Source organism: Notamacropus eugenii, chromosome 2, assembly GCF_028372415.1.
Source record: "Notamacropus eugenii isolate mMacEug1 chromosome 2, mMacEug1.pri_v2, whole genome shotgun sequence".
In the NCBI taxonomy this organism is placed as follows: domain Eukaryota; kingdom Metazoa; phylum Chordata; class Mammalia; order Diprotodontia; family Macropodidae; genus Notamacropus; species Notamacropus eugenii.
This window is the reverse complement of record NC_092873.1, coordinates 24948640-24965649: the sequence shown is the minus strand read 5'-3', so window position 1 is coordinate 24965649 and position 17010 is coordinate 24948640. Positions and strand designations below refer to the sequence as shown.

The following is a 17010-nucleotide window of genomic DNA, read 5'->3' as shown; positions in this document are numbered from 1 at the left end:
ATATTTTCTCATTTGATCCTCAGGACACCCTGAAGGGATATGCAGTTACTACTTCATTTTGTGGTGGAAAAAACTGAGACAGACAGAGGTTAAGTGACTTAGCTAGTGTGTGAGGCAAATTCACTCGCCTCCTAGCTAATTCACATCTTCCCTAAATTGGGGTACTTGGAAGAACCAGTGTTCCACAGGGCAGTCTGACCAGGGCATTTAGAGTTGTATGTTCTGAAAGTTTCTTCCTAGAGGTTCTTCCCTCACCCTCAATGACTTCCAAGGGCAAGGTCTCTCTGACCCATTTTACATCCAGAACCACTGAGGCCCAGGGAATGAGCAGGCCTGGCCCCGATTCCATAACCAGCCCATGGCCACGTTAAGATGGGAGCTTGCGTTTCTGGTTCCCAAGCCAGAACCAGAGTTCCCAGGAGCCATGGTGTTTGGCACATCTGGCAGGAGGAGTCTGGGAAGCTGGCAGGGCCTGGCATCTGCAGAGACTGGCAGTACCTGTCATTCCAGCTGGGCTGGAAAAGCCAACCACAGCCATGGCCTTGAGGCACTGGGCTTCCGGTCTGGGCAAGTAGAGCAGGGGAGCTCATGTCAAGGGACAGCCCAGGCTTTCACCTCTTTGCCACTGCCTTCCCAGACCCCGACCCTGGCTGCAGGGCCTGACTCTGCCCCGGAGGTGTAGAAGGGGGAAAGGAGAGGGTAGCAGCTCTGTCCCCATCACCATTCCCACCCCCATCTCCACATCCACAAGACTCAGGGTGAATTACAAAGCAGGGCAAAGAGCAGTGTGTTTTGGGTCTGACCATTCAGGGTAGGAGCTTTTAAAGAGGAGGATGAGAGAGTCCTCCAGGCCACAGAGGGTCCAAATGCTTTCTCACAATCCCTCTGGATGGCACTTAATAAGTTCTGTGATCCCATCTTACAACAAGGGAAACAGACTTAGAGAAGTGAGAAGGGTCCGGACCCAGGTCTCCTAGTAAATTCCCACCACTCCAGACTGCCTCCTTTCAAGCAGCTCTGAAGATTCCTTCTGAGTCTTCAGTGGAAAGCCAAGTCCAGCCTCAATGCCTGGTAGAGGTGGGGGCACCAGGCCCTGGGCACAGACTCCCTGCCCCAGGCATCAAGCAGAGAAGAGTTCAAACAGGACCTCAGGCCTCATCCTGAGCTCACACTCCCTGGGAGCTCAAATCCAGGCAGCTCTCAGACCCCTGAACACAGCCTGTAGCCCCAGGTCTCGGGATCCCCAAAGCTGGGGCCTAAGCAGATCAGATTGGAACACACTTGTCTCCATGCCAACCCACATCCAAGCTTGTCCAAACTTGTCCCTGAGCACAAGGATGGGGGAGGGAGCTGTTCCTGCTCTGGAACCCTGAGCCTGTCCACCCTCTCTGTGGTGACCCTCTACCGTGACAGGAGCAAACAAGAGATGTCACAGGAGACCTGGGTTCAAGTCATGCTCACTGTCTTGGATAAATGACTTCCTCTCTCTGTGTCTCAGTCTCCCCATCTGTAAAAAGGAGATGGTGACGCCTACTTTAGCTCCCTCAGGACTGTTCTGGAGAACAGAACAGAGGATGGAAGAGAAAGTGCATCCTCCCACCCAGACAGACATCCCCCTCGGTCACTTGCGCTGTGGCTTTAGTAGGGCAGTGGATTGAAATCCTCCCTCTCCCTAAATAAAGCTTCCTCGCACTGCCAGGGAGAGCGTTTGGCTTTAGGTTATCAGTCATACACACAGTAACAAGAATTAGTTTAATCGGTTTCTTTCAGAGGCGCACTCCGGCCTGGCCTGCTCTCTGTCTGGGGACCAGGGTGTCAGGGGCACTTTGTGACTGGGGGCTCTGGGGAGGTCCGAGCTTAGGCAGGTGCAGGGATCAAGGAGTGGCAGGGAGCTAGGGGAACTAGAGCCAGGGCCACCGGGGGCAAAAAGGGAGGCTGGACCAGGTCTGGATCTGGCTGGTCCTTGACCCAAGGCAGGGATGGAGAATTCTGGAGACCAAGCTTGGAAATACCAAGCCCTCTAGATTCCAAAGAGGCCAAAGGCTGTTAAGGGACCCCATCCTCCAGGACTGTCCTGGGGAGACCGGGGGCATCTCCTGGCTCTCCCAGTTATCCCAGCCTCCTCTCACTGGCTCCCTCATCCATCTCCCCAGGCGGGTCAGTCCTGGCTCTGTACTGGACTCCTGGCTTTGCTCCATCTGCCACTGTCTTCCTCCCGTATCACTGTAGTGAGCGGTGGGTGGGTCAGCTGCAGGAATGAGCTGATCTTCTGGACTACGAGAGGGGAAAGCAGATTTGACAAAGCATTCTCTGAGAATTCCAGACATCTAAGCGATAGTTTAGTCCCATTTTAAGGAAGAGGAAACTAAGGATCAGAGAAGCTGGAGCTGATTTGCTCAACATGAAACAGGCAGTAAGGGGAAGTTCAAACTCGAAAGTCCTCTCCCTCCCAAGCCATCCTTCTTTCTACTGTCTCCCAATGTCCTGGGTATGAATCCTGCTCAGAGCCTTTCCAGCCGAAGGACAGACCCGACTCAAGGGCTCCCCAGCCATCCTCACATGGGGCCTAAGTTCTTGGAGAATCCCTGCTTGGGGATCCACTCTACCTTCCAATGGCTGAAACAAGGTCTGCTGGCCCCCTGACCAGAGGCACCATTCTCTTTTAGCTCAGTGAACTGGCCATGAGATCTCCAGGACTCATGTCAGCCAGTCACCTGATGAGCATTAAGTAAGTGCCTACTGTAGTCCGGATATGTTACCTCTCCCCTGGACTATTACAATAGCCTTTCGTTGGTCACATTGATCCTCAAAAAAGACCCTCCTGTCTCCAGCCTTCAGGCATTTTCTCTGAGGGTGTCCTGTGCCCGAAATACTCTCCCTTCTCCTTTCTGCCTCCTGGCTTCCCTGGCTCCCTTCAGCTGCCCTTTCTGCAGGAAGCCTTTCCCAAACCCTCTTCATGCCAGGTCCTTCCCTGCATGGGTATTGCTAATTTTGCCCATCTGGAACTGGTTTGTGTATAGATGTTTGCATGCTGTCTCCCTATCAGGCTTTGAGCTCCACGAAGGCAGATTGTCCACTTTTTTTGTCTCACCAGGCACAATGCCTGGCATGCAGTGGGTGCTTACTAAATGCTTACTGACTGTGAAAGTCTTATAGCTCAGGTATAAACCTATCCCTGGCACACAGTGGGTGCTTACTAAATGCCTACTGACTGTGATAGTCTTATAGCCCAGGTGTGACCCCATCCTAGGGGCAGATTGTGAACTCCGGTTCTAGTCAGGAGCCTGAGTTCTGCTCTGGCCTCAGACACACCCTGCCCAGGATGGAAGCCTTTCCCAGACAGGAATTTCATCTTTTCTGTGTTTTCTATTCCCGGGGACCAGCCTAGTACCTCCCATTAAATGCTGTTGGGGGAATTGTTGATTTCCTTTGGTTCTTTAGGACTTGAGGCCGTTGCCCCAGCATGTTTTGGTTAATTAAAAGTCTGTTTTAATATTAACTTCATAATAGCAAAAGCTGGTCCTTGGGATGTAGAAATTTACTTTTCATTTCTCCCAATTAAATTTTACCTTCTTAGTTTCAGTCTCTTCCCTCCTCTTTCTAGGGGGGCAGCTCTCTTGGAATAAACAAAATGAGAGGTTTTGTTCTCTCTCCCGAACCCAGGGAACAGCAAATTACACTCCCCAGGTTCCTTTCAACCCAGGAGCCAAAACTGCTTTGTAAGGGCTAATTAACTCAGCTTCTCAACACCTTGGGTGGTTCTTCATATCATCCCCTTCTATGGGTTGATTAACTGAGGTTCCAGAGAAGAAACAGTCTCACATGATCCTCCTCTCAGCTAGAAGCTTTAGGGAGGGCTGAGTCGGAGCTCAGTTCTAGGGCTTCCCCACTGACATATGACCTGGAGAAATTTAGAACTTGTCATCTGGACTGAAACAGGCCTGAGAGGCTACCCTATACAACCCTCATCTACAGATGGGTAAACTGAGGCCTAGATTGGGGAAGGGACATTCCCAAAGACAAACATGATGTCTTGGGACCCAAAAGAACCCAGTTTCTCTGATTCATGGCTCAGGTCCCTTCCATGCCAGCCTCTGGCCCCAGAATCTAGAGTGCTAGCTAAGCTCTGGGTTGGACAGAGCCTTTGAGACAACCCAGCCAGGGCTTTCCCATTGCATCCCTGCCTCCCCACCCTGCCAGGCTCTGGCCTGTCCACCCACCAGCCATCCCAAGAAAATCTCACTCCTCTCTATGACAAACATGGCTGATGGAGGCCCGTGCAGTCCTCTCCTAGTTAAGGCAAGTCAAGGATGATTCTGGCATCTTAGTGTCCTCAGAGGTCACGGAATCCCCTCTACAACCCCTGTTACAGGTGGTAATGAGGCTTCACTTGGATACCTCCAAGGGTGGGGAACTTACTACCTGACAAAACAACTCATTCACACTTTGGAACACCATTAAGTCTGATCCGACTGTTTCACTGTGGATTAAGTCCCTTTCCCGTCCTGTCCCATCCTGTCATTTTCCTGTACCACATATCACGTCCAAATGTTCACCAGCCCTCCTCGCTATCAGTGATATGAGCCTTAAGGAGGTCCTAGGTGAGCAGCAGGGACTTGCACCTGGAAGAGGGTCAGTCAGTCAAGAAGCATTTATTAAGTGCCTACTATGTGCCAGACCCCATGCTAAACTCTGGGGATACAAAAAGAGGACAAAAACAAGTCCCCGCCCTGCGGATCTCACAATCTAATGGGGGACAGCGTGCAAACAAATATGGACAGATGAACAGGGAACCAATGAAGGAGAAAGGCCCTGGAACTCAGAGGCGGGAGCTTCCTGGAGGAGGTGGGAATTTTGTTGGGACTTAAAGGAAGCCAGGGAGCTCAATGATCAGAGTGGAGGAGGGATAGCCAGAGAGATGCCAATAGCCAAGAGGTGGAGGGGGCTTGTTCCTGGAGGGGCCAGAAGGCTGGGGCACCAGCTGGAGGAGGATGGGGGGGCAGGGCAAGGAGACTGGAAAGGTGGGAGGGGGCAGGTCTTGAGGGGCCTTGAAGGTATTTGGGGACATGGAGGACAAATAAAGTGGGTGTCTTCTATGCCAGGCCACTGCTGGGGGAGGGTGGAAAGACAGATCTTCTCCCCAATCCTGGCACCGGGGCACCCTTATGTTCCCCATTTTACAGAAGAAAACAAAATCCCAGCTCAGGTCTTGCTGGTTGTGTAACCCTGAGCATGTCCTTTCCCCATGAGGAATAGCTGAGCCTTCCTGGAGGGGAGAGGGGTCTACAACATGTGAGCAGAGGTAGAGGAGGGTCTCACCCTGGAGTGCTGGGTGTTCCCTCCAAATAAATACCTCCCTGTCAGCCCCTCCCTGCAGCCCCATCTGTTCAGGTGGCATTTTGCCCAGCCCACTGCCTAAATATTTACAGCCTGGTCAAAGGCTTGGGGCACGGCTGGGCACTTGATGACTCAGGAGCCAGCGGGCCTTTGAGGCAGGAGGCCCGAGGACCCAACCTCAGCAACCCTCCCTCTGCTAACAAGCTGCCTCAGCTGCCTATCAGTGCTCGGGTATATCAATAACTAACGGCCTATCTCAAAGGCCTGGGTGTGGAGGGAACAATATCACTTCAAGAACAGATGGGCAAAAGGAAACTGGTCCCAGCCCCCATTCCTCTGCAAGGCCAGGTTCTGGCTCTGACATCCCAGCTCTACGTCTGCATGGCCTAGCTGGGCCCAAGAGGACTCTGGTCCTCCTTGGAGCAGTGCAGTGTGGCCAGTGCAGTAGGGGTTGTAGAAAAAGAGCTGAAGGTAAAATGCTGCTTCTCCCGCAGCCTGAGACTCAGTTTTCTCTTCTGTAAATTAGAGCCACCACTGCCTGGCCTCACAAAGCCCCCTTCTAGCCCTTCCTCCCCACATTCTGACGAGGTCACTCTCCTGCACCAAAAGCTCCCAGGGCTCTTTCTTGCCACTCGACCTTCTGCTCTGCCTTCCGTGGGCTCCCCTTGCCCCCACCCCCACCCCAGCTCCCCAACCCACATGTCCCTGCCTTGGCCAGGCTTCCTGCCAAGCCTGGAATGGGGTCCTTTTTAGAAGCATTAACCTACTTTTAAAAATATTCATTTATTTCTTTAATTTATGGAATAGAACAAACATTTCCCTAACAAGGTACAATAAAAAGACGGAACTGTAAATCCACCCGCATTACTTGCTCTCCCTGTGAAATATACAGCAAATTCAACACATCCCTTTCTTTGTTTCTTTCATTAGCGATGGGGAACACTAGACGCAAATGGTGTGTGTGTGTGTGTGTGTGTGTGTGTGTGTGTGTGTGCATGCACACACACGCACATGCACACATGCATGTACAATTCTTCTCCACGTGCTCCTATTTTATCAGTTCTTTCCCTGGATGCAGACGGCGTCTTTCTTCATACGTCCTTTGTCCTTAAGTGAGGTATTTATAGTAGATAAAATGACTTATTTGCTCAGTTGTTCTCTAAACAATACTGTTACTGTCCAATGTTCTCTTGGTTCTGCTAATTTCTTCTTTCATTATTTCTGGCAAGTCTATGTTTTTCTAAAATCGCTGGGCTGATCATTCCTCACAGCACATTCCTTAGTATTTTATCAGCATCATACACCACAACTTACTCAGCCGTTCCCCAACGGAAGGCCATCCCTGTCACTTTCAGTTCTCTGCCACCACAGAGAGCTGCTATAAATATTTTAGAATATGTGGGTTCTTTTCCTTTTTCTGTAATCTTCTTTGGAAATAGACCCATAAATAAACTATCAGATTGGCTAAAATGATTGAAGGGGAAAATGACCAATGTTGGAGGGAAAAAACTGGCACACTGATTCATTGTTCATGGAATTGTGAATTGATCCAGCCATCCTGGAGAGCAATCTGGAATTATGTCCACAGAGTTATTAGAAACCTTAACTCCCTACAAAGCTCAGCTCAGTGGATGCCTCTTACATGAAGCCTTCCCTGGTTTCCTTTCTGCCTCCTCAATCATCTCATACTTCCTTCTCATACCTGCAGGAGCCCCTCAGTGGACTGGAAGTTCCCTGGGGGAAGGGACTATTTGGTTTTTGTCTGTATCGTAGGTCCCAGCACAGCTGTCTGGCACATATGAGGTACTGACAAGTGTTCACTGAGTCACACTGAATTTCAGTTTTGCTCCAGGACCTTCCATTCCAACATGGAGTCCTAGGGAGCAGCCTGGGGAGCCAGGCAGGGGCCCACAGGGTCCCATTTGCAGGGCTGGGGGCTAACTCTCCAGTCTTAGTCAAAGGGTTCCTTGCCCTCATTTCTTTTTGGTCCATCTGGGCCCTGTGGGGCCACGGGCCTGGGAGTGTGTCCATGATTGGGTCTCCTGGAGTTAACCCTGCTTCCCACCCCCACCTCCTCTTCCTCCCAGAATAGCCCCTGAGGGTCAGTGAGAAGCCAGGCCTGGCCTCTGGAAATTTCTAGGGAGCTGGAAAAACAGAACTGCTGTTTTTGGATGCAGCATGTCATGGACGGTGATGCAAGTGTCACCAGGCTGGAGCCCTAAAGCCTTGGAAGGCTTAACTGCTGCCCCCTCCTCCAGCCCTCATCATAGAAGCCAGTTCAGCCCGGAAGCAGAGGAAGAAAAAGAGGATCTGGGCCCTTCAAGGGCCATGACTTCCCAGAGGATGGGGCATAGAGCCTTTAGTTTACAGGAAAGTCCATTGAGACCCAAAACAGAGAAGAAACTTGCCCAAGATCACGGAGGGAATGATTTCCAGAGCTGGGCTCCAAATCCAGGGCTGTGTGGCAAGAACATACAGTCGTAAGCAGCAATTGGGGTGTTCAGGACAATTGAGTTGGCAGAAGGGATCAAGATGGTCTGGGCTGCAGAGGGCACGCATGGGGTCCAGCCACGGAGGGTGGCCTGTTCTTCTTGTTAGCCAGATGATAAATTTCATTGTTTTTAGACTTCATTTGAAATTCAAGGGCTCAGTTTCAGCACCCTGAGACGACATGCTGGGGTCCCACCCTGGTTACATCTCTGAGTCAGCACACAGCTCTGTTTCTTGGTTGCAGGATTTTGTTGGTGTAGGCTCTCCCTCCACTAGAGCAGATCACCACTGCCTTATAGCTCAGGGGATGGTGTCAGGAGCTGTCCAGACTGACAGATCCCATGGGGCCGACCTGGAGCAGAGGTTCTCCTCTCTCCTCTTCCAAACTGTCAGGAGACCTGCACTCAGAGCCTTCCCAGAGCCCTAGAGAGCTTTGGGTTCCCTTTATCATCAGAAGGATCATTCTCCCTTGACTCCTGAAATTCTAGGGGAGCCCAAAGCAGGGGGACTGGGCCTCAGCCCTTCCAACCTGGGCAGCTCTGGAATGACTGGCTACATTCTTGGCTCTAGGTCTCTGGTCCTGCCCAGGGCCCTTGGCATTCCCAGAAACACTGATTTTCCCAAAACCAGTGTAGGCAGGAGCCCAGAGAGCAGGAAAATCCCCTCCCACAATCCCCTGCAATAAGGCTGGCTTTCCGAGTGGAGAGGATGATGAAAGGTGATGTCACTGCGAGATATTTCCCAAGTCCTCCAATACATATATTCCCTTTGGGGGGGGGGATGGAAAGAAGCCTGAGCTGAGAATCAGGATCCCTGGCATCTGCCCCACTCTGGAGCTGCCTCTACCCCTATAGGGGCCTCAGTTTCCCTCTCTGTGAGTTAAGGAGGCTGAGAGGACTTCCTGCTTTCAGGGTGAGGGTTGGAGGCCTAGGCTGGCCCCACTAGAGTTGATCCCTCTCATCCCATCCTGGAGTTTGTTCCCTGACAGGAGCTGTGAGCTCTTTCTAAGGGGCTGAGCCTTGGGCCATGCTGGGGCTGGGACTGCCCATGAGGCTCTGAGCCCCGAAACCTGCTTATTCCTCGGCTGGCCCTTTCTGATACTCCTACCCCACAGTCTTGTCAGCAGCTGGGGCAGTCAGGGATCAAGGAGTGTTACTAGGGAGGAGAAGGGTTTTACTGCTCTGCTGCTAGTGGGATGGAGGGAAGGGGGGGGGGGTACCAGAGTACCAGGATGAGGAGAGGTAGAAGTAGGGTTGGGGTGAGAGGCGGGGCAGAATTCCCAGACACCCCAGCTGGTTGAGCCCTGAGTCTAGACACTGGAATTTAGGGTTGGAAAAGACTCTGGAGACTCTCAGAGCCCTGGAGGGAGACCCAAGGTGGCATGGGAGTCCTTGCACCCCATGCTTTCCCTGTCACCTCACAGCAGTGCAGGGTGAGGAATCTTCCTTTCCAGCCCCGTAAGGACCAAAACGGACCTTTGGATGTCTGGGTCTTGGAGCCCATCTCTTCCACCATCTTTCTGCTCACCTGCCCACTAGATTATAGAGTGAAAGCTGGCCACAAAGTCCAATCCCCTCCTTTTACAGAGAAGGAAACTGAGGCCCAGAGTAGAGTCGTGATTTGCCCAGGGTCATGTAGCTGGCCCCTGGATGAGTTCTCATGAGCATGGCCTTGCCTGTGCTCTGGGAGAGACTGGAGCATATGCCAGACAGCAGCTGGGACCTGTGGGAGGTGTCACTTGGGGAGCTTGCCCCCGGTGGTGGGAGCTGGGGGTGTGCCTGGGGGCCATGGCGTCTACTTGACCAGGGCAGACCAATGGCTTGCACCTGTCTGGAGCATCTGGCTCCCACAATCCTCCTCCCAATGCAGGGATTAAAGCCCAGGGGTCCCAGGCTCAGCCAGCAGACAAGGGCAGCTGTATGGGCCACCCAGGAGGGCAGGTTCCTTCCTGGGGGCCCTGGGTCCTTGTCTGTTCCTCCTGCAACAAAACTGGACTGACTTTGCTAAGCACCTACTGTATGCAGAGCCCAGGCAGTCAGAGCCCAGCTCCCATTCCTCCTCCTCCTGGCCCTTGCCCCCTAAGCCCTCCCATTGCCCCAAGTGACAGGCCTCCTTCAAGGGGAAGTCTGCCTCCCCATACCCTTATCAAGCAGTGTCCTGTAAGACAGGGCACTCCAATGGGGACTCTGTACACAGCAGGTGCTTAATGAAAGTTTTGTGAAATGGCTAAGTGAATAGGTTCACGTGTCCCAGGTTTATCTCCAAGTGCTCCACTCCTCTGAACAGAAGCATTGGTTAAACATTTATGGTGTGCTCTGAACTGAATTGAAGCAGAGACAGGAGCCCTTCTTCTGGGAAGTTTAGAACCCAGTTATTCTCAAGGATGTGAACTGGGATATTGTGCAGAAGGGGGATCGGCCTTGCTCCACTTGGCCCAGGGACTGAACCAGGCCAAAAACGAGCTGCCTCATGGGTGAGCCATCCCAGCGTGGAGAGGCTGCCTGGGCAGAGAGGGGCATCACCCCTGCTTAGAGGCTTTGCCACTGAGGCCACATGATGGCTTCTCAGGGAGTCCGCAGAGGGGGTTAGCTGAGACTGGTGGTGTGGTTGAAGGATGGGGACTCAGCTGAGACTCTGGGGTATGGGGTTTCTGAGGATGTGAGGCCTGGGAGGGCTGTGTCTTCCTCATGGAGCTGAGCATCCTGGTGGTTTTGTGAGGGATGAGCAGCTTGGCATAACGACCCACAGGAAGGAGCTGAAGGGGGCCTGGTGCTCCTTTTTTCTGGCTGCCCAGGGGCAGAGATAAACTGAACCGATGAGAAGGGGTGATCTCACAGGAAGGATTGGGAAAGGCTTCTGGCAGAAGGTAGGGTTAATGCTGGGATCTGAAAGGAGCCAGAGAAACCAGGAGGTGGAGAAGAGGAGGGAGAACCTGCTAGGCATCGGGCACAACTAGTGCCAAGGCCCAGAGTCTGGAGAGGGGTCGTGGAACTAAGTACCAGGAAATACCATGGCATGATGGGAAGGGCCCTGAATGTGGAGTCAGAGGGCCTGAATTCTAATCCCGCTCTGCCATTTACTAGCTGAGTAACTCAACAAGTCACTGACACTCCTGGGTCTCAGATTCCCTCATCTGTGAAATGACCAGAAGGCCTATAACTCACATTTCCACAGCACATCACAACAGCTCTGGAAGGAGAGAGAGCAAATATTATTGTCCCTGTTTTGTAGAGTGGGACATTGAGGCACAGGCAGGGAAACGATCTGCCCAAGGAAAGATAATTTGTAAGAGGCAGGGCCAAAACTCCAAAGTCAGCGTTCTGTCCTTTATGCTAACCTGTTCACCATTCCTGTGCCTGGCCAGGCCCCAAGCAGCACTCCCCACCATCCTGGGGTACTATCAGCCTAAGCAACCTAGTATCTGCTCCCTAGGGCAAAGGGCAAGGAATGGAGGCTATGCCACCTGCTACTGGGGAGCAGATCTCTTCAGGGACATATCACAGCAGGGTGATGACCAAATGCAGGTTCTGCCCTGGTTTTCTCCTGTCCAGAACCTCCCTGACTGACAGGGCAGGCAGGAGGGCAGCTCCCAGTGTACTGGCACAATCATGCCAGGAGCAGGCTGTCTCTTGGGGTAATTTTTAATTGAATGATTCATTCATTTGGAAAAAATACTTCCTTGAGCAAGGGATCATTGCCAGGCTGGAATCATCTGCCTGTAAAGGAGCTGGTGTCCCTGGGGAAGGGAACGAGGTATAAGAAGACTAGAAGGAAGGGGCCGAATGGAAGGAAGATGTTCATACTGGATCCACTGCGCTTTAGCAGGGTGACATGGTCAGTCCTAGGCTTTAGGAAAATGCCTTTGGTGGTTGAGAGGAGGATGGTCTGGAGGGGGGAGAGACTGAGGCAGGTACACCCCTGGCAGGTGTGGAGAATATATTGATTATTTATCCTTTATTAATGAAATGGCTTTATGTGGCTTGAAAGCTGTCTAACTCCAAAGCTTACTGTGGACATCAGGCTATCTCTGAGCGGCTGCAGGAAAGCTGATGGTCACAAAGATGCTTAGCTCCCACTCAGTGCTTCTTGGCAGTCTGAATTCCTTTGACTTACCCACTCATACACACCTCAAGCTGCCCTTTTCTTGAGGCCAGTCAGGCAGGTCTTGTCCTCAGCTGACCACTACATCACCCCACCAGGACTTGTAGAGGGAGCCAACCTCCTTCCTGGCTCTCTTCTCTGCCAAAGGACCGAACAAATTTCTTTCTAAAAAATCCTTTCAGATTTGAGGGTTCATTCTCTTGACTGGTCCAGTAGTGAGGTGCTGGCCAGCTGAGCTGCTGCTGCTGTCATGTCAGAGGATGGAAGGGGGCACATTCAAAAGATGTTACACAGGTCTCTGCTAATAATCAGATAGGGAGGGTGAGGGAGAGAGAGGAGTCCAGGCGGGGAAGGCACGGTTCTGTTTGGGCCAAATTGAGTTTTGGATGGCTACTGGACATCCAGGACAAGATGTCTGAGAGGCCCTTAGAGATGCCAAGTCTGCAGAGCCTGGGGCAGGAGAGGGAGGATTGAGAGTTATCAGCATAGAGACATATGGTCATTACATCCCTGGGAGCTCATGAGAACACACAGTGAGGTGGTCTAGAGGAAAAAGCACACAGGACAGGGCCACATGGTGTGATCTGGGGGAGGATCCAGCAAAGGAAACAGAGAAGGAGCAGCCAGAGAGGGAGGAGGAGAGCGGGGGTGGGGGGTGGAGGAGGTGTCCGGAACACCTAGAGAGAGGAGAGGATCCAGGAGACAGTGACTAAGTGTCAGGGGCTGCCGAGGCCCTCAGAATGAGGACCCAGGAAAAGCCCCTGAGAGATCATTGGTGACTTCTGGGAGCAGTTCGGGTGGAATGATGGGGCCAGAAGCCAGACTGGAAAGGGTTAAGGAGTGAGAGGAAGGGGGGGCTTTGAAAGGAGCTGCCCTAGAGGATGGGGAGGGGTATGGAAGGCTTATGGGAGATGTTGTTCCCATGGGGCAGACACGGGCATGTTTGTAGGTGGGAGAGAAGTAGCCAGTGACAGGGCCGGGGTGGGGGGGGGTGTCCGAAAGGAGCAGTGTGCATTCTATGGGGACCCTGAGGGGGAAGGGACGCAGAACCAGGGGTGGGGGGTGAAGAGGGGTTTCTCTCAGCCCCACCCTCTGGGAAGGACCTTAGGTCTAGAGGGAGGCTCCCAGGGGCAGACCTTCCTCTCTCTGGGCCTCAGTGCCCATCTCTCAAACAAGACCACAATAGAGCAGGCTGCTCTGGGGGAGAGCGAGGGAGCTCTCCATCCCTGAAAGTGCCCAAAGACTGCTCTCTATGAACACCTGTCAAAGGGATTTCTGTAAGACGTGGGAGGGTGAATGGGGAGCCTCAGGGGTCAAGCCCCCTTCCCCTGCTTGGCCCGGAGAGTCTAAAATGCCAGGACTTCCGGAGCTGGGCCCCTGATGACGAAGGGTCTCAGGAATGTGGAGCAGCTGCCCCTGACCCCATCTGTAATGGATCTGCTGCTTCCGGCCTCCCCCCACCCCACCCCCAAGCTGCAGCTGGCAAGAGCATTCCATTCATCTATGGAGATGGGGGGGAGCAGGCCCACCTGGCCCTCAACACTCCCCATCCCCACACCAAGGACCCAGGAGTCACTGCCTGGAGATGCAGAGCTTGGCCCCCTCATCCATGCAGGCTAAGAAGGTAGAACTGGGAAGGTCTGGGTAGAAGGCCCGTGTGGGCTAGCAGCCAACTTGGGCCCATCCTGGAAGGGATAGCCTCACCCCTGACTCCTGAACTCTGTGCCCCCCTCAGCAGTGTCCACATGAACACTGACTGACCAATGGGGCTGAACCTGTCTCTCCAGCCAGACTGTGACCTCCCAGTGAGCAAGAACTGACCCTCATCCTCCTGGCTCCCCCATGGCCACATAGAGCCCAAAGTTGGCATACTCACCTACACTCACCCATTCCCTAAGTACTGGGCCTAACCCTAAAAGCACCTTGCCATGGGCATCGGTTTCCCTCATGTAAAAGGGGGAGGGGGATTGAACTTGATGGTCTCTAAACCCCTCCCCAGCCCTGACCTTCATTCCCTGGTCTGGGTTCTAAGGCCTCATCCTCTATCCCGCCATCCCTCTGTACACACACACACACACACACACACACGCACGCACGCACGCACACATACACACACACATACACACATACACCCTCCCCAGCTCTGACTGTCTCTGCATCCACTGACTTTCCAAAAGCAGAATGAGTTGTTTTCCAACACCAGCACTTGCATCACTGGTCTGAGGTCTGTCGGGCCCGGCCCAGGCAGAGCCTTCAGACATAGAGACTGACCCTTGAATACATTTTGCTGAAGAGTTCCACTTGCACCTTGGTCCCCAGGTGACAGGAGGTTTTCCCTCTCTGTCCCTTCCCACCCCAATAAGGCCTCGGGCCCCCTCCATTCACTGACTGGAGCCCTGATGGAGAGACCAAGCCAGGTCCATCCCATGAAAGAGTATGAACAACGCCCTCTTCTCAGGTCTCCTGCCCTGCCAAGCCCCAGTCCCGAATTTCCCTGGGGCTGTCTGTCTGTCTACCCACTCATCAGGCTGGATTAGGACTTTACCCTGAAGACCCAGGTGGACCAAAGGAGAGCAGCATCTTACATCCGGGCTTATTTGGCCCCATTCGTCAGATGGGCAGGGTGAGCCCTGCCTGCCCCCAGTGCTGGCTGGCCTGGGGTTAACCAGACTAGATGAGGCAAGGGTTGGACCGAGAGAGAAAAAGACCCACCCCCACCCCCACAAAGAGCTTCTAGACCAAGGGACCCTCCTCTGGGGAGTCCTGGACAGTCAGAGCTGGGATCAAGGCCAGCCCAGACCTTCCACAACAGAGGAGCTCTTCAAAATACACAAATCGCCTCTTTTATGGAGCTGTTCTCTCCATTTTACTGAAAAGAAAAACCAAGGCCCAGAGAGGCCAAACCCAGTCCAGGGTTATGCAGCTAATGACGAGCATCAGAAGCTACAGCTGAATCCAGCACTCTACAGAATAATAATAGCCAAGTATTCACTTTACAAATATTACTGGCTTTACCCCTAAAGCAGCCCTAAGAGCTACTTTATATTACAATCCCCATTTTACAGATGAGGGCACAGTGGAGAGGAGGGCACTACCTTCCACGCCCCCCGCTTGGCTTTTGGACAGTTCTAAGGAGGAAAAAGGTTTTCATGCCTCAGTCCACTTCTTTGCCCCCTTAATAGCCCCTGGGCCGAGGGACAGCAGGTCAGGAGATGAGGGGGACTGGAGGAGGGGGCCGTCTCAGGATCTTTGCCCTCCCAAGCCCATGACAGCCCAGGAGCCTCTGACCCTACCAGTCACTCTCCAGACCTAGACAAGTGGTCTCTCTTTGGAGATAGGGCAAATAAACAGGTGCTGTCCCACTGTGTATCTCCCTTTCTCTGACCACCCCCCCCATACCTACAGGCCATGGCATCCACCCTCCCCCATCCTGGACCTCAGTTTCCCCATCTGTCTAATTCAGGTCTAGAAGAGCCTCTGGCTGTGGCTGGGAAGCTGGTGTGGGCTTATCCTACAGCCCAGGCCCTCCTCAGGCCTCTGGGAGGTTTGCTGGGAATAGTCTGAAGCCCTGAGTTTGAATCCTGCCTTGGCCCCCAAGTGACTCCCCTCCGTCTCTGGGTATGCCAGGGCTGTGCTAGGCTGGGCCCATTCTAAGGCTTCTTCCAGCACATTTATGGGGCTGGGGGAGGCCCCAGGACTGAGTGAAGCTTGCTCCAATGAGGGTTCAGCCAGCAGGGATGACTGGAAGAGACCTTGAGAGTCATCTTGCCAAATAAGGAGACTGAGGCCCATGGCGGGGGTGTGAGGAAGGGGCTTGCCTAGCCTCCTCCAGCCAATGAGCAGCATTTGGACCTCGGTTCTATGACTATGAGTCCAAAGCCCACATTTTGGAGATTTTATATACTGAGATTCAAAGGAGGAGCAGAGTGTATGTGGCTCAGGGGCCTCAGAGGCCAGAATCCAACTACTTCCTTTCCTTGGGCAATCATACTAAGCCCAGGCCTGGCCTGGCTTCCAGCATCCCTCCCTCTGAGCCCCCTACATCATGGCCAGGGGCCCAAGGCCCACAGAGGAATCCCAGCAGCCTGAATGGGGTCTTTGTGGGTCAGGCTTCCCAAGGAGGAGTGAGTCACAGCCCAGAGATTTTGCATCCTCAGCAAGACCACTAAAGGAGCTGTGATTCAGCCAGAAGGACAAGCTAGGCTGGCCCATCCTGATGGGGGAGGGGAAGGCAAGGAGGGATGGGGAGGAAAGATGGGAAGGGAGGAGGGATGAGGGAGAGGAAGGAGAAGAGGGATGGGGAAGAGAAGATTTCATTTTTTGCCTTTTCACAATCAGCACACATTTATTAAAGAGCCGCCCTGGGCCTAGCACCGTCCTAGGCACAGAGGATACAGAGACCCAAGTGGACCACTCCCCTGTTCTCAGGGAACTCACATTCTATAAAGTCTTTGTTTGATGAGTGCTGAACCCCCCATGGCAGACACTGGGGGTACTTAGTCAGAGCTCCTTAAATTGGAAGGACCCTCACTTGGACAGTAAAGCACAGATTCAAACCCAGGCCCTTGGGTTTGAATGGGGCTGTTGGTGGGATGATGGGGAGGGGGAGAGGAAAGCTGATCAATGATGCTTGACCCTTCCCAGAGTGTACTACCCTGCCTATGTCGCCTTCTTGGCCAACTCCATCTGCACCATGATCAGTCTCATGTGCCTGCCTGCTAACACCAAGGCCAACTCTGAAGTCAAGACAGCCCCATCAGGTAAGCAGGAGGACTGAAAAAGGGTGAGCCTGGTCCTCAGTTTCCCCAGGAGCAAAGTGGAGCCCTTTTTCTGATTCCCTGGGCTTTAGGGCCTTTGGGTAGACATGGGTGGCTGGTATAATGGGGAAAGAAGAGAGGGGCATTGCTCCCATCTCCATCTGCCAGAGCCTGGCATGGCGCAAGATCAGGGGCTATAGAGAGCGAGTTAGGTGCAATCCCTGTCCTACAGCTGCTTCCAGTCTAAGGCAGACTGCAAGGCTACAGAACTGGGAGAGATTCTCCAAGAGAAGGCTGAGCATCCACGAGTCCCTCAGGCCCCTTC

At 53.1% G+C, this 17010-nt stretch overlaps 1 protein-coding gene across 1 annotated transcript in view; it reads left to right on the top strand.

The window, feature by feature from the left end:
- Positions 1-17010, top strand: part of SLC67A1 (solute carrier family 67 member 1) — a 75551-nt gene that overhangs the window by 30885 nt on the left and 27656 nt on the right. The window contains exon 6 of the mRNA XM_072639469.1: positions 16573-16688. Coding sequence (XP_072495570.1) covers positions 16573-16688 — 116 coding nt within the window. The remainder of the gene's footprint in view (positions 1-16572; positions 16689-17010) is intronic.